This window comes from Peromyscus eremicus, chromosome 8a (assembly GCF_949786415.1).
Source record: "Peromyscus eremicus chromosome 8a, PerEre_H2_v1, whole genome shotgun sequence".
NCBI lineage: Eukaryota > Metazoa > Chordata > Mammalia > Rodentia > Cricetidae > Peromyscus > Peromyscus eremicus.
This window is the reverse complement of record NC_081423.1, coordinates 19,911,674-19,936,602: the sequence shown is the minus strand read 5'-3', so window position 1 is coordinate 19,936,602 and position 24,929 is coordinate 19,911,674. Positions and strand designations below refer to the sequence as shown.

Here is a 24,929-nt window from a genome sequence, read left to right as displayed (position 1 = left end):
TTTTAGGGACCCTAAGGAAAGCCAGCTACATTTGCAAATTACGGAGGGGAGGGTTGAAACAACGTGGGGAGAATTGAATAGGAGGGAGACAGATGGTGTGAGTGCTGGGGGAAGGGACGAGAGATCCTGGAAAACTTATGTTCTCCGATTTGCAAGAATGTTTTCACTTAACCACTTCTTGCCTGACTCCTCATTCTATATCACAGAAAACAGGGTGTGTCAAGATTTGGGACCACCAGTGCCAAGAGCCTGGACACTCTACGTGCAAAGAGGCTAGCCTCCGGGGGCAGCGCAGAGGTGGTCGGCGTTTGGGACTGTCCCACGAGGGGGCGCGTCTCGGGCTCTAGGACCCGCCCTCGCGGCGCTGGGCGCGGGGAGGAGACCCGGGAACCCCGGAGCCCGGCGCTCCGCCTCCCGTTTCCGGGGCAGCGCAGTTACCTGCACCGCCGGAGCCACACCTGGCGGAGGCAGAAGTCTCGGGGCGCGCGGCGGGGCTCCGGCAGCGGCTGCGGGAGGCGGCGGCGTGGAGCGCGGCGCACGGCGGCGGAGGCAGGCGACAGGCGGCGGCTCGGGCCGCTCTCTCCCGGCCGGCTGGCCACACACTCGGGCCGGCTGGGCGCCGCGGCGGGCGCACATGGCAGCGTGAGAGGCGGGTGGCGCGGGGCTGGGGCCGCAGGGCCGCATGGACAGCGGCGCCACTCCGGCCGGCCCCCGTTAGGGCCCCCGATCCCCGGGCGCCACCCCCCGATCATGCAGCCTCGGCCACCGCCTGGACCCAAAGCGGCCGGCCCGAGCCGCTGAGCCCCGCGGCGGCCGCGAGCTGCATGGGGGAGCGCGGGCCGCGCTCGGGAAGATGCCCCGGCCGGAGTTGCCCCTGCCGGAGGGTTGGGAGGAGGCGCGCGACTTCGACGGCAAGGTCTACTACATAGACCACAGGAACCGCACCACCAGCTGGATCGACCCGCGGGACAGGTAGGACCCGGGGTGCTCGGACCGGGACCCGGCACCGCGCCTGGGCCGCACCTGCCCTTGGTGTGCAGGGGAACTCTGCGTGCCTCTTAGAAGGTCTTAGTTTGCTCCCCTCCACACCCTCACCCCTTCTTGGGCTGCACTCCTGCCCTAACTAAGAGCTGCAGAGAAGGGTGGACGCCAAGCGGGCCGCCCGCAGCCCGCCCCAGGTGGAGGACTTAGGCCCCAGTGGCACCTGCCCAGAGTTTTGACCTTAAGCTCTAGCGGAGCATTACAAAGAGGGGTCTGGACGGGATGAAGGCAAAGACCAAGCCAGGTGAAATGAACCTTCCCTGGGGACTCCCCTGGCTGAAAGGCGGTGATTTGGGTATTGAGGGGTGGTTAGGGAGCCCGAGGGTCGCTAGGAGCCTACTGGAGGAAGGACACTCTGCCTGGCGAAGAGAAAGCAGCTTTTTGACAGGTGCTTCGTTGGCTGCTGAGAAAAGCTTTGGAGCAAGTCTGGGGAAGCCGGAGGTGGGCGGGGAAGGAGGGAGCGGGGGAGGGTAAGTGAGGGAGACTGGTTCTCCAGGAATCTCACAGCACGTTGGAAGCTGCGAGGATGCAGACGGAGGTGAGAGGCCTCTGGCAAAACCCTGCCTGTAGCCTCCTCTCCCCCCTCTCCTCCTGCTGGGGCCAAGGCTCCTCAGCCAGTCCTGACCTTGGTGGCCACCTCGCTGGGTGTAGTTTTTCCTGAGCCAGGTAGAGTGTCCCAGAAATGTTGAATTTCCACCTGGTCTGTGACCTTGGGGGTTAGGTGCCAGTGAAGCAACCCAGGACCCTTCATCTTTTGTGGTTCGGATAAGGGGATCTGAGAAGTCCAGGATGGACTGTATATCAAGATGGGGGTTAAAGTTAAAAAAAAAAAAAAAGCAGGAAGCAATGAGTTCAGTTTCTCTTGAGTACATTCATTCATTCATGATTTCATGGGTGCCTACTCTTTGCTCAGCGCTGGTCTTCTTCCTGTAATTTGGAAGAGAAAATTTTAATGCTACAGAATGTTAGGCAGGCTGCTTTTGTCCTTTGGCCTCAGTTTCCCTTTGTGTCTGCCTAATAGTTTGCTTGGAAGGGAAGGAGTAATAATGAGAACTCAAGAAGACAGGCCAACCAGGGCTGCATAGTGAGACCTTGTCTCAAAAAAAAAAAACAATTGGAAAGGCTATAGAAGGTGCAAGCCCTGACTCCTCCCACACGCCCCCTCCCCCAACACCTCTCTCTCTTTCAGTGCTTAATAATGGTGCGTGTGTACGCACGTGTGTGTGCCTCTGGAGGCCAGTGGACAGCTTGTGAGAGTCGGTTTGCTCTTTCCACCTGGCAGCCTCCGGTGACCAAAGGCAAATGCCTTTACCCTCTGAGCCACCTCACCAACTTCCAACTCCCGTTTTCCCTAACGTATTTAGTATTTATATATTTTGGTGTTTTATTTTTTCTTTATTTGTTTGTTTTTTTGGGGGGGGGCAGGCGGGGGAGAGGCAAGACAGGGTTTCTCTGTGTAACAGTTCTGGTTGTCCTGGAACTCACTCTATAGACCAGGCTGGCCTCGAACTCACAGAGATTCTACTGCCTCTGCCTCAAGAGTACTGGGATTAAAGGCATATATTTTAGATAAGATCTTGCATTGTAGCCTTGGCTGGCTCGGAACTCAAGGAGATCTGCCTGCCTCTGCCTCCAGAAGGCTGGGATTAAAAATGCGCGCTACTGCACCTAGCCCATTTTCCCATTTTTACTTTTTTTTTTTTTTTTTTTTTTTTTGAGACAGGGTTTCTCTGTGTTGTTTTGGTGCCTGTCCTGAATCTCTCTCTGTAGACCAGGCTGACCTCGAACTCACAGAGATCTCCCTGGCTCTGCCTCCTGAGTGCTGGGGTTAAAAGTGTGTACCACCACCGCCCGGCCGTTTTCCCATTTTTAAACACAAGAGAAAATCGGAAAGCCAGGGATGCGATTTGCTCTACCTTGTTGCTCTTTCCACTTCCTAAACTGTTATTCTGCTCTGACTCTGTAACCTCTAAATCTGCCCTGCGTTCTTCCCCAGGCCTCTCAGGTCAAGGTACCCCAGGGGCTCTAGAACTGTGTTGGTGAGCTGGACAGCCCCCTTCCCTTGTCTTCTCCTTAGAACAGACAACTTCAAGCTTATGTGTCCTACCCCGTAAGTCCCTGCAGCTGAGCCTGGGTGCTGATAGCTGTAGGATGTCATGCTGGTGGGTGAGGAATACCCTGCCAGCCTTGCTGAGCATGCATCTGAGGGAATAATACAACACAGGAAACTTCTCAAAAATGCCAGTAATCCTTTGCCCTTGGAAGAGGGCAAGTGAATAGCTTCCCAAGAACTGACTCGGCTAGAACATAAGATCCCAGGTTGTAGAGTTGTGTACCACATTCATAACTTTTGGATATACCTATCTGAACTATTGCTTAATGCTTGGCTTCACACCAACTCACTTAGAAAATTTTGTATCGCTGGGCGGTGGTGGCGCACGTCTTTAATCCCAGCACTCGGGAGGCAGAGGCAGGCAGATCTCTGTGAGTTCGAGGCCAGCCTGGTCTACAAAGTGACAACCAGAACTGTTACACAGAGAAACCCTGTCTCGAAAAAAAAAATTGTATCACCTTAACAAATGGGAAACTATTAACATATATTGCCATTAATAGAAAAGAATCTTTAAAAAAAAATAAAATTATACTTTGACTAGATGCTATGCCTTCCCTTCTGCAGTGAGCCAGGCCCAAGCAACCTCTGTTTTAGGAAGATTGGCTTGGTGAAAAGTCACAACCATGACTGGTGCTTGACGGAGCTGCGTGCATTCTTTAGTTTTCCACTCCCTGCTCAGCCCACCTGCACTGGGTTCCTGCACAGCCCCTGAGCTTGAGGTCAGGACTGAGGAATCACTCTGGTGGCCAGCTTTGAGTTTTGGGATGGAGCTGCGCAAAGGATGTTTGCTTCTCTGTCTTGGAAATCTCTTGTGTACCTGGTTAAGGGTTCTGCCTTTTAACCCTGCCTGCGTGGGCATGGGCTCATTGCTTGAGCTCTGTGCGGTTTGAGTGCTCCATGGGTGATGGAAGAGGTTGGCTAAGTGCTGCCTTGTCCATGGGGCTCCCAGAGCTATGATTTCAGATTTCCAGTTTCTCCTTACTCTAGCTGATTATGAGGGAGAAGGAGCTATGATAGGGATTGTCTAGGAGCATAAGCACGGGGGGGGGGGGGGGGGGGGGGCAATTTAACAAAGCTGAGAAGAGCTGAACTTTTTTGTTGGGGGGGGTGGTTAGGGAGGGGAAGCAGATTCTCCCTGAGTAGTTAGTCACAGCTTTACAACTAGTTAATGGTGGGAAGCAAACAAATGAAAAGTCACATTTAAGGAAACCTCACTCCTTAAGAGTGTGTGTATCTGAGCGTACATCCCAGCCCATGCCCACCCATTCCCCTGAATTTCAAAGAAGTCACTCAAATGGTCCTTCAGTTGGAAAAGGGATTTCTCAGCCACCAAGGACAAAATAGTGTCTCCGGTTACCAACCCTAAAGAATGTCTTGGCACATTCCACCCTCTGGGACTAAGCTGTTTTGTGTGCTGTTCGTGGAGCTGCTGGGGGTAGAGAATCCAGTTTTCAGTTCCCCCTTTCACCAGGGGGGTGGAAGAGCAGCCAAGCTGCCAGCTTTGCCAACTCTCTCCCCTTCTCACCCAGCGAAGACCGGGAGGCTGGAATTCCTGAGGACGGTTGTCCCAACAACGGGAGAGGGTCCAGTGGGCAGCTTGGACCCTGCCCACTGGGCCAAAGGCTGCAGTAGCACCCGGGCTTTACCCAAGTCAAGGCCAGTCAGGGGAGGGACAGGTCCCTAGAGAACCAGGCGTTGCTGCAGGCCATACCTGAACACCCCTTAGAGCCTCTGAGCATAGGTGTTTCTGGAAGCTGCCAGCAAAGGCCCAGCGTCCCGCATGCGTTCAGCTTCGCGGTATATAAAAACAAATGCACCAATTGTTTGCTGAGGAAGAGTGGACCATGGGACTGGCTCCACAGAGGACATTCCTGGCTTTGTGTTTAGATCTTGCAGGAACTCCCTGAGAACTCTTGAGCATTTTCTGGGTTGGAGCAGCAAGTCCTGGAGACCCATGTAGCTCCGGACTTGGCAGTCTCTCCCACCATCGAACTGCCTGTTTGTCAACCTGTTCAGAAATAAGTTTTGTTGTGGGAGTCTCTAGTAGCAGTCTTCACGTTCTAGGCCCTGTTAGTCTAGCAGAACAGCAAGACTCTTTCCCAAGTGCACACGGGGTGTTCTCTGCACAATTCTGGGCCCAGTGAACTCCAGGTTCATACTTCCTGCCGTAGACAAACTTGCAAACTGCTTGCTGGTCTCCCTGTCTCAGCCCTCTGTGTGGTGGAGAACAGATAATGGTTGAGTGTTCACTGTATTCAGGTCTACTGAGAGCTTCACATGGGTCATTAGTTCTGTAAATCCTCCCATCAGCCCTGGGACTTGAATTATTTGAGGTTCTGGGAGACTAAATGCAGTGAAGCCACACAATTTTATTTACTTACTAATTTTAACAGCACTGGGATTGGACCTCAGGCCTCTGGCTTGCTTAGCAAAATGCTCTACCACTGAGATACTACTCCAGGTGGAATCACCCAACTTTTGTAAAACTTTATGAATGTTAGACGGGCTGAGTGTAAACAGAACCTGCATTTTCTAGTTTATGCACTTATTTATTTATTTAGCGGTGTTGGGGTAGAGCCCACATTTCTAACGACTGCTCCATTCAGCCTCCAGCTCCAGACCCCTGAGCTGCTGACTCAGGACCTCTGCTCCACTGTGGCAGGAATTTGGCCTTGGGAAATGGAACTGAGCCAAGAATGGTTTCACTTACCTGTGACCATTCTGGTGTGGCCATGGTGCACCAGGGGGCAAGAATGGATCATGGAAAGAGGGGTGACCTTTGGGTCCTGGAATGTTGGTTCTGCGGCTTGCCTTCTAGTGACCCCGACATGTTTACATATCCTCTCTGCACCCTGGTTTTGCCTGCTTCTTTTTTATTTGTTTGTTTGTTTGTTTTTGCATGAGCAGTTACACACAAACCATCAAAGGAGGCTATTCCCTTTGAATAAGCAGAAGCAGGTAGGTTGGCCAGCTCGCATGCAAAAGGCACTGCTGGAGAATGTCAGTTCTCCAGCTTTTACTAGGAAAAGTACCTGTGAAACACCTAAGTCAACCGAGTCTCCACCCAGCTGTGCAGCTGGAGTGCGCCTTTCTGATGATGTAACCCAGGCTTCTGATTTCAATGATGAAACTCAGACAAGTGACTTACCCAAGGTCACACAGCAAATCGATTTCAGCCTTGAGTAAAGGTCATCTCTCTTCTTTCTCTTATGGAAACTTTCCCCTAAATACCAGCTCCAGGTTCTCCTAACCTGTGTTGGTTTGGTGAACTGTTCCTCATTATCATTGTTGTCTGGGCTAGACAAGCAAATTTCATTCGTGTTTGCAACATGTGGAACAGTGAAAATGCCAGTGATCACATGAGAATTACTATTTTTATCGGTTAAAATGGATTTAAGGACACTGACTGTTGTCACTTTCCAAGTTTACATTGTGACATGCTTGCTTAGGTGGGAGTGTCACAGGCCTGCTGGGGAATTTGCCCAAAGCTGTGTGTTTCATGTTTACACTCCTAATGTCCCATTACATATACACTTGTTACACTAATACCTGTATGCAGGTTACTTGAGAGGTTTTTCTACCGGTATCCAGGCTTGAGTTTAGCCAGATGTGATGGAATATCCCCATAATCCCAGCACACAGGAAGCTGAGGCAAAAGAATACTGAGTTTGAGGCTAGCCTGGGCTATATAATCATATGATATCCCTACATATTCCATGAACATCTACTAAGCAAGGGAACACCTTGTGTCAATTTCAAGAAATAGTTGGATTATAAAACACTACTTGATGTAAAGGAGAAGAAACAAGAGGTTTGGAAGCCCACAAATGCCTTAGGCAGTAAGTGATACCATGTGTTGAATTTTCACTCTGAGCTGCTCTATGGGCTTAGCATTTGTAGTAGGATCTCATTTAATCCTTTCAACAGTATGAAGTCGATAGTATTACCCTTCCCATCTTGAGATGGGGAAACTTAGAAAGGTTAAGTAATAATTAATACCCAGCAAGGGGGACCTCTCAATCAATGCCCCCATCTAGTAGTGTAGCCAGCTTATCCACCCACGTCAGCCCACAAGGAGCCCTTTGGACAAGGTAGGGTTTGGTTACTGCATACTCTGGGAATGAGCAAATCTGACATTGGTCTCAGGGGAAGATGCTGCTAAAGACCCTTGATAGGAGGGCCAGTGGGGCCCCATGGCAGCTTAAGAGACTGTTTAGAATCTCTTCTACCTTCTGGGCACAGAAGCAGTGGGCATGAGAGACCACAGAAGTGGGCAGAGACTCTGAAAGATGCGAAGTTGTGCAGCGAGGTCAGGGTTGTTTCCGAGTCGCTTGGGCAAATGGCCTGCCACCCAGGAAATGAGTAATGGAGGAGGCAGCTCTTCTCTGTCCCCATCCCTCCCCCTTCTAGGAGAGGGCTTAGCCAAACTGACCTGGTTTTCCAATCCCCTAGGGTCCCAGGTAGCCGTGAGAGAAATACTGCCCTTTTGAAGAGAGAGAATCAAGTTGCCTTAGTTACCAGGAAGGCTGACATGTCAAATGCAAGTGCACGCAAGGAGAGACAGGCTTGACTGTGAGAGCCGGAGGGGACCAGCATATTGCTTCAGGGAGAATCCATGGTCAGGGTTTTGATGGCATTTTTAGGGGGTGCGGACTTAGTGGCTGGACCACATAGAGTGTCAAGAGCTCTCTGATGACATGTGGCAGCTTCTCAGCTCTCCCTACCCCATTCTCTCAGCAAGGGGCCCAGATAAGTGGAATCGGCTTCACTTAAAGTGGCTTCAATAGCATTTCTGTCACCGGCAAAGGGCTCTTTGATAAGGGAGCCCTTCTACCTGGATGGGACCAAGAGCAGGACCGGAGCTGAATCTCCATGAGAATACCATGCTGTGCCTCTCCCAGGCTTGAATCCTTGTTCCAGAGTGTGATAGTGGGAGAGAAGACTAAGAGTCTGTTAATTAACCTCTACACACAAGCCATTTAAGCCTCTAGCTCCTAGGCAGAAAACTTCTTACCAAAATAATGCAGTGGGATGGGAGGGTAGGATAGACATTCACTATGGTTGGACTAGAAGAACATTCTGTAAAAACGCTGGTCTGGGAAGAGTAGATGGGTCGAGAGAATGAGGAGGAGAGAACAAAAAGAACAAGTGTGCGGGGTCACGTGCTCCCCCCGCCCCCACCCCCAGTGCCTCCTAGATGCTTCTACCCATGACATCTCCCAGTTGGGAAGAAACGGGATCTTTCAGTTTCAAATGTCTGCCAAAGAAAAGGGACGGAGGCTTAAATTCTCACTCAATGGTCAGCCAGGGAGGGGGGGAAATGAAACTGCATCAAGATTAGGGACACCTTTGTTGGCTTTTTCTTTTTCTCAGTCCCCCATTCATCACTTGCTGGCAGCAGGGACACCAGGCCAGCGGCAGCTGCTGACTTTCCCCAGCCGGCTGCCTGCTGTTGTCTCTCTCCGGTTTGGTGGCAGTCTCCCCATCCCCCCACCCCCCCAACACCTTGGCTTCTCGTGTTCTTGGGCCATCATTGGGGTATCCCTGGGATTCACCGACTGGCAACTGGCTTGGAGGGATAAAATGTCAAGATACAGGCATCAGGTGTCTGTTCCGGTGAGATGATTAGGACAGCCTTCCCACCCTGCCTCTATGGTTGGTTGCTTTATCAAGCTCCCTGAGCAAGTCACTGTGTACTCCGGGAAGTGCTTGCAAGTGTGTGTGGCTTGCCTTTGTGTCAGGAAGCAGTACTGAGAGCCCTAACTGGCACGGAATGATAGCGATGTTCAAGAAAAATGACTATTTTTAATGCTGTTCATCCAGCATCTGTCACGCGCCGAGTCCTATTGTGAGCCATAGTTCCCGGCATTTTGCAAGTAGGGAAACTGAGGTAGAAAGATGACAAGCGACAATTCCAAGGTCATGCAGGTGCAAGGAGGTTAAGATTTCAAAGCCTTACTACTCCTTCCACCCCTGCAGACTCTTCCTTTGGGTTCTGAGTAAAAGGGAAACCAAAGAGAAGGGGCCTTAGTAGCTACAGCAAAGAAGTTGACATGGCTGTCAGTGATACACTTTGTCACTATAGAGAAAAATACACGCGCGCGGTTGTAGCTTACCATAAATATAACCGATCCCATTAGTCCGTGCACTTCATAAAGATCCCTGGAGAGCAAGCAGTAAGTCTAGGCTGGCCCTCTTGCCTCCGGTGAATGACACTGAACCACCTTTTCCTCCTCAGCTGTGAAATAGGGAGATGTAAAATAGGCTAGGCCTACCCGAAAGGTTTATTTGGGGACGAGATGATACCGATGTATAAGATCACAGCACACTGCCTAATATCAGGCTTTACAAGTCAAGCCACTACTAGTTAGACTACCTGTGTGCCGGTAGAGGGGCTAGCCCCACTGATTCCTCCTTTCCAGCTGAAGTCTCTTGACGGCCATAGCTCACCTGAGCCAGGCTGACATTAGTGCCTGCCGACCATCTTGGCAGCACTCATTGTATAAATAAATCAATAAACTTTTCCTCATGGGTCTTATCAGAGGCAAGCCCTTCTTTGGAATTTCTTGAGTGGAGTGACTTGCGGGTGAGCTGGCACCAGGACTGTGTGTGTGAAGCAGGAGGAATAAATTGTGATTGCCAAGGCTTTACATAGGAGCATTCTCTTGTAACTGCTTTGTTAGCGGGTCATTGCCCTCCGTGTCTTTCCTTTTAGCTGCTGGAGAATCTGGGGATTTGGGTGTGCTGGAGGTGCAGAAGGGCCCTGGCATTTATCAGTCCCACCCAGCCAGGTGTCGGCCATTCACTCCACAGGTATTTATGGAGTGCTTGTGATGCCGGGGATCAGAGCAAAGTCCCACTGCAGTGGGGTGGATGCTTGGTTGAGGAAGACTAGCCAATGGTTAAACAGATAGTTGCATTATGACCCGGGACTTGGTTCTCTTGAATTCCTTTACCCACGTGAGGAAAAGAGACATGCCATGCTGGTGGTATGAATCTGGATTTGGAAACTAAAGACCTTTGTACCCGCCATAGCTGTTACTGAGAGCTTGCTGGTGGTGAGCTGCTTTGAGTGCTGGGAAAGTAAGTTGTGAAATATAAAGTCTCCAGTTCGTGGAATTTACTATAAATTGGAGAGAGATGTAGAAGTCTCGGAACTATGCAAATACAGCTAGAGGTAGGTGCCAGGACCTTTGATCCCATTTCCTTTCTCCCCGGTCTCATCTCGACACATCCCGTCATTTAATATTTATTGGATGGTGTGTCTGGAATATCGCAGCCTGCATTCCACACTGATGACTCAGCATTGAATATGACCTCAAAAGTCGTCGCCCTTGTGAGGTTCACCTTCTAGAAGATTTCAGAAGGCCCTAGAGGGTACTAAAAAGCCTTGGAGGTGGAGTTGGGTTCTGGCTCTGGAATGTTTGTGTCCAACAGGTCTCCTGGTCAGGTCTGTACCCTACACCTTGAGAACTGATGTCTTGACTCATCTAATCATGGCAATAAGTGGGTACCGTGGCAAAATGAGTATAGGTAGAAGTCATGTGGTGCTCCTCCCTACACGAGCCAGCGGGCCCAAGAAAGTAGTTTCATCGCCCTTCCATGATTGTTTGGAGTATTCTTGTTCTGGTTTTGATAACCAAATCATGTGCTTACTTTTTAAATTATGTGGCCCAGGCTGGCTTTGAACCTCTGATCCTCCTGCTTCCACCTACTGAGTACTGAGATTGTAGGCCTAGACCATGAAACCTGCATACCTAGACCTGTGGGGCTTTCTTGTACATGTTGGAGTAGAGCACATAATCCAAGGTTCCAGAAGCCTGGAGCTATAATCTTTTTTTGCTAGAATGTGTAGAATGTATCTGTCCATGACTGCCCTCCCCGCTAAGCCGTGCACTGAGGAATTCAGAGCTCCCTCACCCCTGAAAATTCCCATCCCTTTCACTCCCGAAAGTGCAGGGGGGATCATGTTGGGGAAAGGCGAATGCCTCCTCCTGCTATGGAGTCCTCACCACAGTCCTCTGGGAGACCTTACCTTCACTGCACTGGCCAGTACTGCACAGTCTTTGGAGCAGTTCTGTGTGGCCAGTTGAAGTGATCTTCATCATCTTATGAACATTTTACTATCATGCCCCTGTGCTGACTGTTCAAGCCCTTCTTTAGACACCCCACTGACATTTGACATCTTTGCATTGTGCTCCAGCTCTCAGATGCGTTGGAAGTCTTCCCCCATCTTCCTTGCCTTGGCTCTCTGTAGCACCTTATGAGCTACATCAGAAGAGCAGGGTCACCTGGAGCTTCTCCGTTCTTGTTATTGGGTAGTTTAGTGGTTGGCGTGTAGCGGGAGTATTTGAGTCAGGAAGTGCATGCTTCAGGACCAAGAGTATTGGGCTCGCTCTCTCTCTCTCTCTCTCTCTCTCTCTCTCTCTCTCTCTCTCTCCTCTCCTCTCTCTCTCTCTCTCTCTCTCTCTCCTCTCCTCACCTCTCCTCTTCTCTTCTCTTCTCTTCTCTTCTCTTCTCTCTCTCTCTCTCTCTCTCTCTCTCTCTCTCTCTCTCTCTCTCAACAGGGTTTCTTTGGCAGTCTTGGCTGTCCTAGAACTAGCTCTGTAGACCAGGCTGGTCTCAAACTCACAGAGATCCACCTGCCTCTGCCCCCTGAGGGCTGGGATTAAAGGCAGGCACCACCACCCCACCCCACCCCACCCCACCCCACCCCAGTATGTTCTGTTTCTGATCCATCTGTGTAGGAGGAAGTCTGTTGCTCCTCTTGTGACTGGATCTCCATAACTCCCCAACAGGGAATCAAGGACCTTTGATTTCTTTGCATAACAGAAAATGAGGAGATGTTGCTGGAGCTAGGGAGCAATAGAAAAAGGGCAGTAGTTCCCAGCTAATGCTACATATTAGAACCACCCATCACTGGTGGAAATGTTCAAAATCTGCACACACAGATTCTAGCTTAGTTGGTCCAGGGTACAGCCTGGTTGGGATTTCTAGAAAATGTCCCATTGAGAAAAGGGTGTGCGGGTGCCCACTTGTAACCACAACACTCAGGACAGTGGCTCTCAACCTTCCTAAGGCTGTGACCCTTAAAATAGTCCCTCATGTTGTGGGGACCCCCAACCATAAAATTATTTTCGTGGCTACTTCATAACTGTAATTTTGCCACTGTTATTAGTTGTAATGTAAATATCTGTGTTTTCTGATGTTCTTTGATGAGGGAACCCAGAGGGATCATGACACACAGGTTGATAAATGATGACTCAGAAAATAGAGAACATAGAGTGGAGAGTTTGAGGCCACTCTGGGCTACATAGCGAGTTCCAGTTCAGCCTTCGGTGCATGGCAAGACACTACCTCAAAAAGAAAAATAGAATGGAAAATCCCCAGTTGACTCTGGGGTGCATCTAGATTGGAGAATCATAGCTATAGTTAAATATCTACTTTCCGGTCAAATTTGAATGAGATTGTGTGAAAGTATCACATAAAGAACACCCATGTGAACATCATCTCAAAACTTATCATTATACAGTTCTACTCGGGAAAATTGAGGTGATTCGGGAAGTGTTAAAAAAAATAGTTGCCAGAAGTGGAGAAGTGCGTATCTGGGGAACGTCAGGTACTTTGCTTTCTGTAATTTTCCCTCTTCTATACTATCTTGGTATTGCTTTCCTGATGTGTGGAATACCAAAGGCTCCTTTTTACCTGGATGTGAAAATCTTCCACTCCCGTTGCGTTTGTGATGCTTTGCAATAAATTGGTCTAAGCTGTTTAGCGCTGTCAGCCTGGGAGCGAGGCTCAGCTTCCTTTCCACCAGCAGGACTGGCTCTGGCTTCCACCCATGCACCTGCATCCACCAGCCGCTTGAAGAGCGGGCGCTGGTGTTTACCGCTCTCTGCATCATAGCTTGCTGACCAGAACGGATACTGTCGAATACTTATTAAGACTGTACATTGTGTCAGTCTCTGGGCCATGTGCTTTGACTGTATCACCCATTTTCATTCAAGTGTCAAGGCTGAGGCAAGAACTCTGGCCATCTCCATCCTGCTGGTGGGGAAACTGGGGTACGGGGGACTGGAAACTGCCCTGTGGTTGCAAAGCTAATGAGTGGCAAAATGGTCACGTGAACCACCTCACCCCCTTCATGCTCTTCACCGTTCTGGAGGTCAGGCTAGGCAGGCTGTTGAGGAGAGCAATACTGAGTGAGGTCATTCCAACCACAGCTCCCTTCACAACTTCCTGTGATCCCTTCAGGACAGCCACTTGAAGTCACTCAGGGCTTTCTGCTGGTTCTGCTCTGGGTTTGGCTACTGCGCCTCTCAGTGTGCAGGGCTGGTGAGCTCTCCTGAGTCCACCTGCTTTTTCAGCATCCCTCCTGGTGATGGTTTCCTCAGCCAAAGGCCCTAGCCACGGTGTAGACTTCCTCCTTCTTAGAGACCCTGTTTTGCTTAATGGAGCTCAATCAGGTGATTTGGCTCCAATCACACTTGCTTGGCAAGAGCCAAGACTTGGTGTGGTTTTAGGGGCGTGGATAGCCAGTGAGGGGGCTTGGTCTGGAGCGTTTTTGCTCAGCCACTGGAACATCCTTCAGGATGTTTGTTTTGAATTCACTAGAAGTCAAGTGGGTCATCTCGGACTTAGGTTTACTGAGCAGGAAGTGTGTCTGGCCATGCTTGGATTATCTTCCACTTGTACACATTGGGTAGAAGAGAAACTAAAAATTCTAAGCCAAGTGTGGTGGCACTCACCTGTAATCCCAATACTTGAAAGCCCGAGACAGGAGGAACACAAGTTTGAGGCCAGCCTGGGCTATACCATGAAACCCTGCCTTGAAAAGAAAAGGAAAAATAAAAAAGAAAGAAAGAAGGAAAAAGAATTCCATGAGTTCTTCTGTGTGATTCTTGATGGGCACTAAACAAGGATGGCTACGGCAGTGAACAGAGCCAGACATCCCTCCAGCACTCACAGGGATCTAACAGATGATGGCCAACTGTGAAAACAAACTCTTAACTCTGAACAAATTCATCAAACAGATTGATGGCAGACCATGAGAACACAGAGCGTCGTGCATTAGAAAATGGCGTACCATGTCAGTGACACCAAAGATCAAGGTGCACAGTTGGAAAGATTTGTAGGTGGAAAAGCAAGTTTTTTCCTTTAGTTTAAATGAGACCCGTTGATATTGACCACCTCTTCACCTCTTTAGCCTTTCTTCATTACAGCCACAAGTCCATGGCACAGTACTGGCAATAAACAATATTAGGGAAGTCCCCCCTCCCCACCCAAGGCTGTATGATCTGTTGACCTCGTGTGTCACTCTGGAGAGTGACTCAGATGCAGATTCCCTGCGCTATCCAACCTAGTCCAAACCTCTAGATGAGATCCAGACCCAACATCCCAGTGCTTAGGATGGAATCTTAGGTTGGCTCACTATTGCCTAAGGGGGTAGATCTGTGCAAATCACAATAGAAATCCAAAGAGAACTGTCATCCCCTCAGCCTCCCCACAGCTCACGATCCCTTCTTGGCTGGCTATTTATTTATTTATTTATTTATTTATTTATTTATTTATTTATACACACACAAACACACAAAATGTGCCTTCACCCCTTCCTCCACACAAACATACACATACACATTCATACTCACAAAACACATAAGCAAATCAATAGCCCTTTCTTGGCACCACAAAAATAAGAAAACACACAAAACTCCCCAGCTTTCTCATGCATACTTAGATATCTTGTGTTAGGGATGATTTCAGGAAGATGGCCACGTTGTAAAACTACCTTGCAAAATTCCCATGCCTCCTTTACCTTGATTTACTGTTGCACGTGTCTGCTTGACTTGTGTGTTCTCTCTCTGTCTCGCTGTGTCTCTCTCTCTCTCTGTCTCTGTCTCTCTCTCTCTCTCTCTCCCCCCCCCTCTCTCTCAGCATGCAGCTTAAAGTGTCTGTATGAAATGTAAATGCTTACAACCAGAGAACTAGAGGTATTTCCAATTTCTTCCAGTTTGGGTATATTTGCATGCACATTGTACATCTTGGTGTTAGGGGCCAAGTCAAAACACAATATTCACCGGTGTTTCATGGACACCCTTGTATGCACAGGCTGAATTTTCAGTAATTTAGCTCATGTGACATGGATCTGTGGGGTGGCACTTTCCATTTGCATGTTATGTTGATGCTCAAAATTTTCAGATTTCTGAGCAGTTGGTGGCTAGAGGTGTTTAACTTTCAGTATTCTGAAAACCATCTTACTTAAGGTAAGTTGTAATAAGATCAATCCACATGAATCTATTAAATGGGTAACAGAATTTATTAAGATATAAATTGAGGCAATACACTCATGATTACAGAATGGAGTAGAGAACAGAAGTCGTCCTCTGATCTGACATAATGAGGAGTGAATCCACCCTGCAGGCAGGAGCAGGGAGAAGGGGCCTGTCTCCTCCTGTCTCCAGCTCCTTATCAGAGGTCAAATACAACAGCGGGAAGCACCACCTCCTTGGAGCCTTGGAGCCCAGGGTCATGGGCGGAGCAAATACCACAACTTTTTGTTTTTCAATTTTTAATTTTACAAAGCGTCCCCCACCCTCACAGGGCCAATACTCAGGAGATGGCATTACCAAATTCTCGGCACTGGTCTTCTGCTTCTAGCCTATGTGGGTCAGGACAGTCCCGAACCTGCCCTGCACTCAGCTGTTCCCCTTGCCTGACTCCTCCACCTCCCATTACAACCACTGGGACCCCACTGCCTTGGAGGACACTGGTTCCCTGAGACCAGCCTTTCCTGCCTCCCCTGCTTCTGCTGGTTTGGAGAATGCCTGAGTTAAGAAGTTCTGTTCCAGGCAGCAAGGCTGTAGCTCACTTAGGATAGTGCTTGTCTAGCATGCACAAAGCCCCAGATGGAGCAAGTTAGATAGCACTTTCCTGCAATTCCAGCATTTAGATGGCAGGACAGAAGTTCAAAGTCATCTTCATACACATAATAAGCTTGAGATCAGCCTGGGCTACATGAGACCCTGTCTCAAAAACCGAAAGGTCCATTCTGGTCCCAAACCACAGTGGCCTATTGAAGACCAAGCCTAGAAAAGCAACACTCTGCAAGGACTAGGGTGGTAGGGGTGGGGAGAGGGGTGGTTGGGGGTTCTCAGGAAGCCAAAGGTAAGACTCAGACCCACCTGGGGCAAATGGGAGCCTCAACAAGAGACTGGGAGCAACTGAGGTACCGTAGTCCCCCTACGTTCCCTCTGTCCTCCCCGAATCCCCGTGTATGAACCTACCTTTTACTAACTTGCGACATTGGCAGACTCTTAAATACTCAGAAATACCAGTAGTTAGTATTCTACTCTAGTCTTCTTGTGCTGGTGACCCAACTGGTGTGCGTGGCTCTAGCTAACCTCAAGCCCTCAGTCTAGACACAAGCATCAGAAATGTGGACTAAAAAGCTATGGGACAGACTTTGAACTGGAGTCTCGTGGAACATAGTCACGTACTGACCATAGCAGCTGTTCACTAGGGCCATGTCATCAGCCGTAAGTATCTGTAGGGCGTCCCTTCTCAGAACCACAAAAGCAATTGTTCTAAAGCTCGTGGCAATGCACAGGGTCTGGTGGCTACTGCATCCGAGCATTTGTTTTGGTCCAGACCATCCCCCGTGGCAAACTCCTGTTTATTCGCAAGAACACTGTCCTCTACTCTTCTGCTTGAGGTTATGAGCTTTAGGCCAGCACATGACCACTGCCTCAGAGCTTTTGAGAGGTGCCCACTGAATCAACATCTGCATTCATTAAACTGTTTAAATGACACATTCGTGGTGCATTATTTACTGCTACAGCGAGGTGTTTCAGGGGCGTGCACGTGTTACTTGACAGTCTGCACTTTTGGCGGGTCCCAGCCGTGCGTGGGCTGCGAGCACGGCCCTTGAGTGTTGAGCATTCCAGGTGGTGTGGCCTCCTTTCTGGGTGCAGCCTGAGCCTCCTGTGAGCTCTGATCTGGGGTATGCCACATGGTTGTGGTGTCACTTTTACAGCCAGCTGTAAATGCTATCAGAAAGGATCTTCTTAGCTATCCTCAAAGCCCAACGTGGAGTAAGGTATTGAAGCTGGGTGGGGTGAGGCGATGGAATTCTCCTGATTAGGGGTTCGCACCTGCTGAGAAAATGCAAGGCCATGAGGCCACATGACGGTAACCAGCAGGGCTGGATGCCAAAGGTTAGAATGGAGTCAGGCCAAGCTGTGGAACTTGGTATCTGGGAACATAGGGCCAGTGGTGGGACCCTCACAGGAGCATTGTTTATTGGCTATTGGTATGAGGAGATGCTATCACATCACAGAGGCAGGACTGCAGACCATGGACAGGGGCAAGATGAGGAGGCATTGAGGTTCCCAGCAAGCTTCCCAGGCAGGAACATGTGGGCCAGTTTCCTGGGAACAAGGGACTAACAAGGAGTCATGAAGGTGGACAAGGCTTGGGCTGACTTCTACTCCGGGGATTTCAACCAGAGGGTAGGAGCTAGCCACAGGCAGCAGAGTGCTGGTTGGCTTCTCCTAGACTGAAGGTGACAAGGAAGTGTGGCTGGATTCCAGAAGTTTTTCCATTCTAGATTGGGACGCTGCCCTTCCTGGTAGGGCTCACCTGTGAACTGTGTTTCGGGGTGAGCAAGGACCTTGTCCCACACATTCCTGAGATAATATGCCCAGGCCCTGCCACTGCCTTCCCCTCGCCTCCCATCCTCCCTAGAAATCCCTGTAGTGTGTGGGAGAGAGGCTGACACCCTTCCTGGGTTTATTTCTAGTGTGTTTCACATTGGTGTGTGTCTGTGTAAATGACCAAAGAACGAGTCATTAGTAATCTGCCCAAAGTCCCCTTGGGAACATCCCAAGGAAATAAACCAATATTCTGTCAAAGCCACAGAGAGCTTTCTCCTTTCCAATCCCTCAAAGAAGGATTTCCCAGAGTGTTCTCCCCAGACCTCCTGGTTAGCCACCCACACACAACTGTGTGAGCTGAATAGAATAAAATTTCAGGGCTCCTGGGGATCTGCATTTTCCTCCATCCTTTCCTCTTTCCTTTCCTCCTTCCTTCCTCTCTACCTTCCTTCCTTCTCTACCTTTCTTCCTTTCTTTCTTTCTTTCTTTCTTTCTTTCTTTCTTTCTTTCTTTCTTTCTTTTTCTTCTTTTCTCTCATACGTTACATTCTGACCACAGTTTCCCCTCCCTCCAATCCTCCCAGCCCTTCCCCCCAGGGAATCTGCATTTTCAATATGTTTCCTAGTTGGTTCAAGTATGGCTGCCTTGAGACATCACTCTCATGTCCAGTGTGGCTGTCTTTCCCTAGAAGGTGCCCTATTAGACCTGCTTGTGTGGGGCCCACCTCTATGCTTCTATTGAGAACGAGAACTTTCCCCATAGCTTTCACTGTCTCCTGACTGCTCCACTCAGTGGTGAAACATCCTATGGAGTCTCCCCAGGCTCGGTTCCGGTTTGGCACTCCTCAGTGAGAGAGGATACCTGTGAAGGGGCTGCCTGGCAGGCTGGGGATCCCTGCAGAGTAGGGCCAGGAGCATCGCTTCCTACCAACCGTCTGCCTTCTGCATCCTGCCTACAGGCCTGAGCACTTGGGCCAAGAGGAGCCCAAGCTGAGACTGGCAGGAGGCATTGCTTACCTGCCGGGAGCTGAGGGGACTGAGGTGTCCTTGGGGAAGCACAGCAGGATGTGTGTGTGTGTGTGTGTGTGTGTGTGTGTGTGTGTGTGTGTGTGTTTGAGACAGGGTCTCATCCATGTCATCCAGCAGGGCCTCAGCTTGCTTTGAAGTGAGTAGCTGAAGATGACCTTAAACTTCTGATCCTCCTACCTCTCCCTCCGGGTGCTGGGATTACGGGCACACACACCATGCTGGGCTCACACAGTGATGGGAATACAGGCCAAGGCTTCATGCATGCCGGTAAGCCCTAACAAGTGAGCTCCATGGCTAGCCCCTGTGTGTTTTTTAAGACAGTGCTTTATGTAGTGAGGCTGGTCTTGAACTCCTGATCCTCCTGCCTCCGTCTCCCAAATGCTGGTATTATAGGAATGTGCCATCACACCTGGCTCTTCTGTCTGCATTTGGAGAAGATACTGTTGTTTGGAAGTCTTTCTGCTGTAGGAAAAAAAAAAAAGACCCTGCCACTTTCCAGCACCAGGTCTGAGTCTCTGTCTTGCACGGCTGCAGGCCTCAGGCCACCCTGCTGTCCTTTAGGTGGGAGGAGTGGAGGAAGGGAACTGCCTGACCATGAAGCTCAGAGGGCTTCCCACAGCTTCCTTAGAGCTCACTGGCATGGTCTGCCTGAGAGGTTCACCATTACTATCGGGCCAGCCCAATAACTGTTGGCCCAATCAACAGAGTCCAGACTAAGCTGCCAGTGCCCTAGACAGGCTGTCTCTGTTGTGTTGGTTGTGGGGAGAGCCAGGTTCCTGGGATCCCAGATTGGTGTCTATCACCCTGAAAAACAAAATTCTTTCCTTGTTCTTCGCTACTGAACCCTCCCCCCCCCCCCCCCCCCCCCGCCACCCCCAAACCTGCCTTACCAGTCCTGGTGCCTCTTCTGAGCTGGCTCACTGTAGGCAGTGAGACTTGGAAAGGGCAGGCCTGACCTAAGAAAGCTCTGTATGCTGACCACAGCTGGGAGGTTGGGGGAAAGGAGCCCTCTCTGTAGAAGGCTTAGAACTCCCAAAGTCGCTGAGGGCCCCACCAGTGAATGCTTCAAAATTGGAGTTGATGATTCAAGATTTCATATTTAAAAAATATATATATCGCACTAATGGTAAAGGTTAAAAAAAAAAATCTTGCTGGGCAGTGGTGGTGCACGCCTTTAATCCCAGCACTCAGGAGGCAGAGCCAGGCGGATCTCTGTGAGTTCGAGGCCAGCCTGGTCTACAGAGTGAGATGCAAGACAGGCACCAAAACTACACAGAGAAACCCTGTCTCGAAACGACAACAACAACAACAAAAAATCTTGCTGGCCACATGGTGACTGCCTGCTAGCGGGAGTGCCGTTTATTGGGGTCATATATACTCCTCCTTTTCTTTTGTCCTCATCTTTCAGACCAGGCCAAACTGGCAGCTAAGGCCCAGAGAGGCATAGGAACTTTCTGCAGTCACACAGCAAGTTGGCAGGAGTGCTGGGATTTCTGTCCTTGCCCGCACTGCACTGTCTCTTCAAGGTTGTTGGCACGTGGGTTTACAGCCATTTCACAGAACCTTCCTCTGCGTGTTCTAACTAGAGAATTAGTTAAACTCTCACGCTCTCCAGGGTGCAGTGGCTCAGAGTTTGGGTCTTGGAGAAAGTTCTTAACCTCATTCCCGGATCCCACAGATCCTGCTCTGAGGATGAGAGGGGCCCAGAGGTGGGCAGTGTAGCTGGCAGAGACAGACCTTGGGCATCCTCTGTTCAGGCCACCTGCCACGACCACTTAGACTCTAACCGTGTGGGAATGAGAGAGCGTGCAGCGCCTCATGTCCAGGGTTCCTACTGTCCCAGCTCCCTGGAGAGACAGAGACGGGATGCTGGGGGAGGAAAGGCCCGTGCTGCCGACAGCTCCGATGACAAGGCGAATAGCTCAGGGAAGAAGAGGTCCTCTCAGATGCCCCCATCTTCATTCAGAGGCCATTCTGCAAAGCAGTGACCAGGTGACATGAGAAAATTCCCCACTGTAGAGAACACCGCTACAGGTCCTGTGCTCTGTGGAAGCCAGCTTTCACGGAACAACCCCTAGACTGACTGGCTTTGTTCCTGTTCTCTTTGTCAAAGGATGATTTTTTTTAAAAAATCTGATTAAAAAATCTCTAGTTTAAGTCCGGCCTGTTGGCTCACATCCTAATTCCGGCACTTAAGAGGCAGAGACAGGAGGACTACTGCAAGTTTGAGGCCAGCCTTGAGGATCCTATCTCAAAAAAAAATTTTTATGGGGATGGATGGATGGATGGATGGATGGATGGATGGATGGATGGATGGATGAATGGATGGATGGGCGGGTGGGAAGGTGGGTGGATGGATGGATGGATGGATGGATGGATGGATGGATGGATGGATGGATGGTTGAGTGGGTGAGTGGGTGGGTGGGTGCATGGATGGATGGATGGATGGGTGGATGGATGAATGGGTGGATGTGTGTGTGTGTGTGTATGGGTGGGTGGATGGATGGATGGATGGATGGATGGGTGGGTGGGTGGGTGGTTGGATGGATGAGTGGGTGGGTGGATGAATGGATGATGGATGGGTGGGTGGATGGATGGATGGATGATGGATGGGTGGGTGGATGGATGGGTGGGTGGATGGATAGATGGATGAATGGATAGATGGATGGATGGATGGGCAAATGCGTCTATAAGTCAGTGGTCTGGGGGTCTCCACTGCTCTGGATTTTCACGTGGACCAAGGGAAAATCCACAGTATTTGATCTATTTGCAGTGTTTCCTCAGTCCCCAAAGTTCAGAGGTGGAATCAGTCCATTATATTTTTTATTAGATTGTTACTCAGGATGATCCTGACCATAATTACAGACAAAGGTCCTCAGCCTTATTTGTAGAAGCTTTTATAGTTTACATTAAGGGAAACTTGGTTATTATCATATTGAAAACAAAGCCACATCTTATGGTTCACTGGCTGACCTCAGACTTACCACATAGCTAAGAATGACCTTGAATTTCTGGTCCTCTTGCCTCTACCAGGGTTGAGTGCTGGGATTTCAGGCCTGTAATTCCATGCCTAATGTGTGTGGTGTCTCCTGCATTCTAGGCAAGCATTCTACCAACTGAGCTACATTCCCGGGCCTCATATTAAATTATCTTTTACTTTAAAGATAGATATAATAGAAGGTGTGCCATTTTAACGATTTTTATGATTTATTTTTAAATGTGTGTGTGTGTGCGTGCCCTTGGATGCTAGCAGAGGGTGTTGGATCCCCTGAAGCTAAAAGTTATAGGTGTTTGTGAGCCACCTGATGTGGGTGCTGAGAACTAAACTTCTATCCTCTGCAAGATCAGAGAAGCATGTGCTGGTAAGCACTGAACCATCTCTCCAGCCCCTACTTTAACCATTTAAAATGATACAACTGAGTAGCACGAAGACATTTCCACTGTTGCACAGCTATCTCCACTGTCCAAGTCCAAAACATTCTTCATCTTGCAAAACTGCCACTCTGGGATTGGCGGGGGAGGAGGGGCATGATCCACAGCAGAGTGTTAACTTGGCACTTGGGAGGCTCTAGAATTGACCACCCTATCTCCAAAACCGTTCACCCATTAAATGGCAATTCCCTGTCCCTCCCTCCCTGCAGCCCATGGCAGTCAGCATTCCATCTTCTGCCTCCGAGAACTTGACTTCTCTATAGATGCCATGTGAGTGGACGCACACAGCATTTGTCTCTGAGCCTGGCTGTTTTGCTTTAGCATACTGCCCTCAGAATGCATGCAGGTAGTAGGCTGTGTCAAATTCCCTTTTACCTGTAGACCACATTGTGCACTTCTTTTGTGGCCCCAGGTTACTCTCACCTTCTAGTAACTAATGCTGCTGCAGCAGATGCGGTGTTCAAACACCTGCTTGTGCCACACTGTTGGTGCCGTGGGTGGGTATAGGCTCGGAGCAGAAGCAGGGGCCCCATGCTCATTTTATGTTTACTTTTTTGAGGCTTTCCCACGAGGTCTGCATCATTTCATGTTCCTGCCCGCAGTCACCAGCAGCTCCTGTTTCTTCGGGTCCTTGCCAGCACGTGCTTCCTGCTGTTTTAGTAGCCATTCTGATGAGTGTGACGTGTTATCTCCTTGTGGTTTTAATTTTGCGTTTGTCTGGAATGATGAAAGAGATGTTTTGTGGAAATGTTCAGGTGGCAGATTCTTCACCATGATGCCCGGTGTTCATCCCGGCCCCATTCCTCACTTTGTTCTTTGAGTCATTTGCCTGTTACGCTATGCTGATTCATTTGTCCCCTCCCTCTCTCTACCTTCCCATCTGCAAAATGGGCTACACAGTAAACAGTCATGTGAGTGCTGAGAACTGAATCCTGGTTCTCTGCAAGAGCAGCAAGTGCTCTTAACTGCTGAAGCCACCTCTCCAGTCCCTAAAATAAATTTTTTATTATATATATATAAAATCAAAAAGCATTTTATTCTTATTACTTACATGCCCAGGGCCTTGTAAAAGTTTATAAAACAAAAAGGGGTTGTAAGTGAAAAAAAACTTTGTTGTTGCCTTTTTTTTTTCCGAGACAGGGTTTCTCTGTGTAGCCTTGGCTGTCCTGAACTTGCTCTTTAAACCAGGCTGGCCTCAAACTCACAGAGATCTGCCTGCCTCTGCCTCCTGAGTGCTGGGATTAAAAGTGTGTGCCACCACCATCCTGCTGGAGTTTTTTTAATGACATTTATTTATTTATTTGTGTGTGTGTGTGTGTAAGTGTGTGTGTGTGTGTGTGTGTGTGTGTGTGTGTGTGTGTGTGTGTGTGTGTGTGTATAACATGTGCGGATGCTAGAAGAGGATGTCAGATCCTCTGGAGCTGGAGTTACAGGTGGATTTTGAGCCACCCACTATGGTTGCTGGGAACTGAACTGTAGATGTAATTCTAAACGGTCTTATTAAATAAGAAACACAGAGCCAAATTAAAAGTTAAAAGCCCAGAGATCGAGCAGTAGCCAAGAGCTAAGACCACCTTATCTTACCAAGCCCTGCTGTCCTTCCCCTGAGAGAGAGACCTTCTTCCTGTATCCTGTCTTTTTATTGCCTTTCTGTTCTGCCTTCTCATTGGCTGTAAACCCAACCACATGACTTCCTCATCACTGCCTGTCTGTACAGACCTCCAGGTCGCTATAGTTGGTACTGAGATTAAAGGCCTGTGTCACCATGCTGGCTGTGTCCTTGAACACACAGAGATTCTGCCTGCCGTGTGATCCTTTTAAGGGCGTGTGCCACCACTACCAGACTTCTGCTTAATGGCTTGCTCTTATCTCTGATCCCCAGGCAACTTTATTAACATACAAATAAAATTACATTTCAGCACAAATAAAATATCACCACACCGAACTCACGTCCTCTGGAAGAGCAGAAAGTTCTCTTTAACTGTGGAGCTCTCTCTCTAGCCATTAGTTTTCATTTCTGATATGATAACCGTGGTCAGTAAAAATCTTCATGAGCAACAATTCTTGAGGTCTTCAATGAAGAATGTGAAGGGGTCCCGAGGCCAGAAGGTTCAAGAACTATTGTAGCTGATGAGGGCTGGGAGGATTCTGTCAATAAAGACCCAGGCTTAAATCTTTTATGCTTTGTGTACAACACCATCTTTGTCTTAACTCTTCAGTTCTGAAGCATCAAAGCAGCTGAAGGCAGTGTGTGACTGAAGAGGCAGGGCTGTGTCTCAGCCGTAGTTTTTGGGGGGTGGATAATGGCAGACTCGGCCCACAGGCTATGCTCTGCCACCCGTGTTCTGAGTTAACAAGGCCGAAGAGAGCAGGAGCCCTGTCTGTCATACAAATGGCTTTACCCCCAGCACCTCACACAGGGCCTGTCTGTTACTTAGTGAATGCCAGTCATTTCTGTAGGAACAGTGGTCAGCTGCTCACAGGATAGGTCAAACCGTGGCTCGCTGTCAAAATAGATGTTGGCTTTCTTGTTATGATGTTGGCTTTCTGGTTATGTTTTTAGAAAGACGAAGATGATAGAATATTCCCGTAATTGCAGCACATTGAAGGAGGGGGATCTGGAGATCCAGAGCAGCCAGAGATACATAATGACACCTTTTTATA

The 24,929-nt window shown here is 49.3% G+C and overlaps 1 protein-coding gene across 2 annotated transcripts in view; it reads left to right on the top strand.

Moving 5' to 3' along the window:
• The first annotated feature begins 735 nt into the window (after positions 1–735).
• Wwc1 (WW and C2 domain containing 1) overlaps positions 736–24,929 on the top strand; it is a 141,898-nt gene continuing 117,704 nt past the window's right edge. The window contains exon 1 of one of the 2 annotated variants that reach the window (XM_059270350.1): positions 736–972. In XM_059270350.1, coding sequence (XP_059126333.1) covers positions 854–972 — 119 coding nt within the window. In that variant the 5' untranslated portion in view covers positions 736–853. The remainder of the gene's footprint in view (positions 973–24,929) is intronic. The other variant, XM_059270351.1, reaches the window with a different exon arrangement.